The 5,312-nt window shown below is 49.2% G+C and overlaps 1 protein-coding gene across 1 annotated transcript; it reads left to right on the top strand.

Moving 5' to 3' along the window:
- The first annotated feature begins 561 nt into the window (after positions 1-561).
- On the top strand, positions 562-4,846 carry LOC108093165 (POU domain protein CF1A). Its single transcript, XM_017193117.2, is given in 2 exon segments — positions 562-1,539; positions 1,542-4,846. Coding segments are annotated over 2 exon segments (2,187 nt in total). The 5' UTR covers positions 562-1,320; the 3' UTR covers positions 3,510-4,846.
- The last annotated feature ends 466 nt before the right edge of the window (positions 4,847-5,312 follow it).

Here is a 5,312-nt window from a genome sequence, read left to right as displayed (position 1 = left end):
CCGGATTTGCTCCCTTTCTCGCCTTCTCGGAATCACACACACTCACAAACGGGGGCAAAAGTTGTCTGGCCAAGGAGCTGCAAGGAACTGAAACAAAGCTCCCAAAGGGAGAGAGAAGTCCTGGATGGAAAAGCTCCAACGGGGTAGTATCTCTACTACCAAGTACTCCTTATTCCCGTTGATGCGCAGCTTTCTCGCTCTCGCACGGGGCAATTAAAAATGTCACTCTGCATGGGAATGCATTGCAACGAGGAAACTCTTCGCAGAGCCGGCTCGGTGTGTCTATGTTTTTTCCACTCTTTTTTTCGCTTTGGGGGCGTAACGCTGGAAATCGGCGAGCCCAATAGAGCGCAAGTCTCCCTTCCAGTCGATGGATCTGCAGCCATCTCGCTCGTCGGTCTGCTGGCTGTGCTGCTCGCACCCGCAGAAGGCTGGAAGGCCAGCGGACAAACTGGTTCCGCTCGCCGGGGTGTGTGCGTGAGCCGGCGCATGTGTGTGCGTCGCCGTGTCGGTGTGACGGGCCGCCGAGCGTCGAGAGCGCTCAACGTAGCGCTGCCGTGCGAGACATGACGTTAGTTCACTTCGATAGCTCTACGAGTCTGCACGTGAATTTCCCTGGGCTCTCGGCTGTCTTGAATTTCTCAATCTCAAAACACACAATCTCAATCGGCTTCGAATCGGTCAGCCCACTGAAACAAAATACAAAAAGAAAAAAAAAGAAATCCAAACACACACACTCGCTTTTCAATCTGAATTCGAATCTGAATCTCAATCTGCATCCGAATCAGAATCAGAATCAAAGTTTCGCGTCTTGACCACTCAGTTCTATTATGATTAAAAGCGATATTTCTGCCGAAGCGAAATTCGCCACAAAAAGTGCCAAGTGTTTAAGAGAGTGCTAAACAAAATTCTGAAAAAAAAAATAATAAAGAATAACCAAATAAAATAAAAAAATCTTAGCCAACTGCTAGTCAAGCTAAAACAAAACGTGAATTTGCCGTCGGATTTTCTGCGTTAAGAACAAACTTGTTGAGCGCGCTCGAGGGCCACGCCCCCGAAACAAAAAACAAAAAAAAAATAAAAAATAAAAAAAGCATATAAATACGCCGAAAGGCGTAGGAAAAGATTTAGAAGATTTTTGCGCCTGCCACGTTGCCCGTAAAAGACGTCAAGACGGTTGCCTCACGGTTCGAGTGGAATGAGCATAGGGACCCTGGTCTTCCTTTCGATCGATCGGTGTACAAAGTCGTTAAACTGAGCCCCAACTTGGAGCCCTACCCCGCCAGCGTGGAGGGCCTGAACAGCCCCAGAGCGGTGGGGATGGCCGCGACCTCGTACATGACCCCGCCGAGCGGCGACCTGGACATGGCGCTCGGCGGCGGCGGCTACCACACCTCGTCGCCGCGCTCGGCGGCGGACGCCGGTGAGATGAAGTACATGCAGCACCACCATCACCACCATGCCGCCGCAGCGGCCGCCGCTCACCACCAGTTGCCCTCGTCGCCGTCGCCGAATGGCCAGGGCAACGGCACCGGCTTGGGGGACTGGGTCCCGGCTCGGGATTGGGTTCATGGAGTGCCTTGCATCCTGATCCGTGGTCCCTGCAAACGCACCACACGCACCACCATCCCGCCGCCGCCGCCGTGGCCTCGGCCGCGGACACCGTGAAGCAGGAGATGTCGCATCTCTCGCAGCAGACGCGCATCCAGCAGGGCATGGCCTCGCCCCACGCCGCCTGGCACGCCCCCCACGCCGGCCACTATGCGTCGACGGGCGGTTCGCCGCTGCAGTACCACCACGCGATGAACGGCATGCTGCACCACCCGGCCCATGCGGCCGCGGCAGCGCACCACCAGAGTGTGGCGCCGCTGCACCACGCGCTGCGCGGCGAGTCGCCCCAGCTGCACATCCACCACCACATGGGTGGCGGTGGCGACCGGGATCCCATCAGTGGCGGCGAGGAGGACACGCCCACATCGGACGACCTGGAGGCGTTCGCCAAGCAGTTCAAGCAGCGGCGCATCAAGCTGGGATTCACCCAGGCGGACGTGGGCCTGGCCCTGGGCACGCTGTACGGGAATGTGTTCTCGCAGACGACGATCTGCCGGTTCGAGGCGCTGCAGCTGAGCTTCAAGAACATGTGCAAGCTGAAGCCGCTGCTGCAGAAGTGGCTGGAGGAGGCGGACTCGACAACGGGATCGCCGACGTCGATTGACAAGATCGCCGCCCAGGGGCGCAAGCGCAAGAAACGCACCAGCATCGAGGTGAGCGTGAAGGGGGCGCTGGAGCAGCACTTCCACAAGCAGCCGAAGCCGTCGGCGCAGGAGATCACCTCGCTGGCGGACTCGCTGCAGCTGGAGAAGGAGGTGGTGCGCGTGTGGTTCTGCAATCGGCGGCAGAAGGAGAAGCGGATGACCCCACCGAACACGCTCGGCGGCGACATGATGGACGGAATGCCGCCCAGTCACATGCACCACGGTGGCTACCATCCGCACCACGACATGCACGGCAGCCCGATGGGCACCCACTCCCACTCGCACAGCCCGCCGATGCTGAGCCCCCAGAATATGCAATCCTCGGCGGTGGCGGCGCACCAGTTGGCGGCCCACTAGCAATCAGAAATCCAGGAGTCGAACTCAGCTGCAGCTGCGTCCACTCCTGCATCCCTCAATAGTCTAAGCCAGCAGCAACAGCAGCAGCAGCAGCAACAACAGCAGCAGCAGCAGCAGCAGCAGCAACACCAGCAACAGCAACAACATCAGCAGCAGCAACACACACCGAACACACCATCTTCCAGTGCGGGCTCGTCGGCAACGATGACCAGCCAGGTGATGTCGCCGCAGAGTCCGCTGGGCAGCTCCTCCGCTGGCAATCAGGCTAACAACAATAACAACAACAACAACAACAATAGCAGCACCAATAATAACAATAATAATAACAACAACAATACCGAGGAGCAAGTCAAACACCACCAGCAACAGCAACAACAGCAACAGCAACAGCAACAACAACAGCAGGCATCCAGTATTGCAGCCGCTGCAGCAGCCATGTACATGGATCCCATGCGATACCAGCATCCGCATCACCCGCATCCGCATCCGCACCAGCATCCGCACCTGAATCCCGCCCACCATCCGCACCTGTTCCACACGAGCGACCAGCTGCAGCACTCGCAGCAGCAACCCGTCGGCGGTGGCAGCAGCAACTCGCAATTGTCGCCGGGCGCCGGCAGCAATAGCGGTCTGCCGCTCCAGCCGCCCAGCTCGGCATCGCCGGCGGGATCCGCCTCCTCGGTGCTCGGCGGCCATCTCAATCTGAATCCGCTGCACCAGCACCACCACTACCAGCACCACCATCACCAGCAGCACCACCACCACCAGCAGCAGCAGCAGCAGTTGCACGCCCGCCGCCTCTTCGAGCTGAGTCTGCAATTTGGAGCGGCGGCGGCGCCCGGAGCGGTACGGCACTTCAACAGCTTCGGCGGGGCGGGCGGAGCGGGCGGGGAATAGCATTCGTCGGCCGCCTGGTTCGGCTATGAGTCCTCCTAGGACTCGGCGTCGAACGGGTGGCCGCAGTTCAAGCGGGAGCAGCCCTAGAACCTCACAGTCGAGCTTCTCTAACGTGAATTTTTTGGCCCAAGAAATAGTTACCTATAGCTAACTTTGGGAATTTTAGAATTTTTCGTAAGTCAAAAAAAACACTTTTGGGTTTTTTCCAATACTGTCTTTCAAAATTTCTATGGATCAGTGAAGTTTTTAGTACTATATTCAGAAATTTAGTGGCACTTTAATAATTTTGAGGAAGTTTTATAAAATTTATTGAAAATTTTCGTTAGACAAGTTCGACTGTAGGTAGAACTATTAAAAAATAGAAATAAGATGAGTTTCGAAGATGGGGTTGAGAGATCATCTTTTTTACCAGTGCATTAATCTGTGTTAAACTTCAGCTTAAAGAGGAGCAGGGAGTGGAGGAGATGGGAGGCTGCCATCCACCAGTTTAGTTTGTTTTAAAGTTTGAAAAACTTGCTTAAATTAAATCAAATTAACTAAATTAAATGTAAACGAAAAATTTCCTTTGTATAAAGCGAAAGAAACACGCAATTCAAATCAAACGTGAAACCAAGTGATGTTGTTTTAACCTAAAAACTAAATGCTAAAAATTAAACTAAATGAAAACGATAAAGAAAACGAAAACGAAAAAGAAAACTAGTTAAAAGTGCGACGCAAGTGTTAAAGAAACCAAAAAAGACAAGCAAAGAAAACAAATTCCTCAGCTGCTCTCCATAAGCAAGGTAAATGTTTCCATGCCCAAAAGTCCACAAAATATTTTTCGTTCAACACTTTGTCGCCGTCTAGATCAAGTTTAAAAAAAAAGGCTCAATAAGAATGGCAGCAGTAAGACAACTCGGTCGGTTCTAGCTAGGGTATAGGTTCTTAAGCAAGCCGTGTTTATATATATTATATATATATAGCCAGTAGATTGTACTCTAAAAAATTTATAAACAAACAAAACGTAAAACCAGAAACAAACACGAAAAAAGTAGAATTTAACGCGCGGCGAAGTAAACAAAAATACGAGATGAAAAGAGGATTAAGTAAAATATGAAAAACCCCAAAACATCTGTAAATAAAAACTTACAGTTAAGTCATATTTTTTAGCTTTAAATGCAATTGTAGATTTTTTAATAAACCCCTTAAGAAAAAATCATAAAAATACAACCACAACAGCAAAAAAAAAGAATAACATTTATAAAATATAAATTGTAATTTTTAGGCGGTAATTTTTAATGAATAGGCACGTGAAGTTTAGTTACTTAGTACTGTACTTTCTATATAAGCAAGGAAATCGAATGGAAAATAAAAACAAGAATATAGCTAAATCTTAAAATTTAAACAAACCAATAATAATCAAATACAACAAATGCTAAATTGTAATATATTAATTGATGTACATTAAAAACAAACGGCAACCTAAATGCTAAACAACAAAATTGAAATTATTTCAACCACAAAAATAAATGAAAATTATGTAAAAAAAATCCTCTTTGTGTTTTTTGATATACGTTTACATTTTAGTGTACTTTTTCTATTTTCTTATTTACAAAAAAAAGAAGAAAATCAAACTTTATCTTTTGGGTGTAATTTTATATTCTAGAATTAATCGAAATTTTTGTTTAGTGTACTTTGTTTTGGTATTTTGAAAACTATGGTATAAGAGCGAGAGAAGCGAAGCCGAATATTTAAGATTAAGCCATGCCCTCAACTGTATAATAAATTATATAGACGTACATATATATGCAACAGCAAAGTCAA

Source organism: Drosophila ficusphila, unplaced genomic scaffold (assembly GCF_018152265.1).
Source record: "Drosophila ficusphila isolate 14025-0441.05 unplaced genomic scaffold, ASM1815226v1 contig_106, whole genome shotgun sequence".
Taxonomy (NCBI): domain Eukaryota; kingdom Metazoa; phylum Arthropoda; class Insecta; order Diptera; family Drosophilidae; genus Drosophila; species Drosophila ficusphila.
The sequence above is the reverse complement of the archived record's forward strand: the minus strand, read 5'-3'. Positions and strand labels throughout refer to the sequence as shown.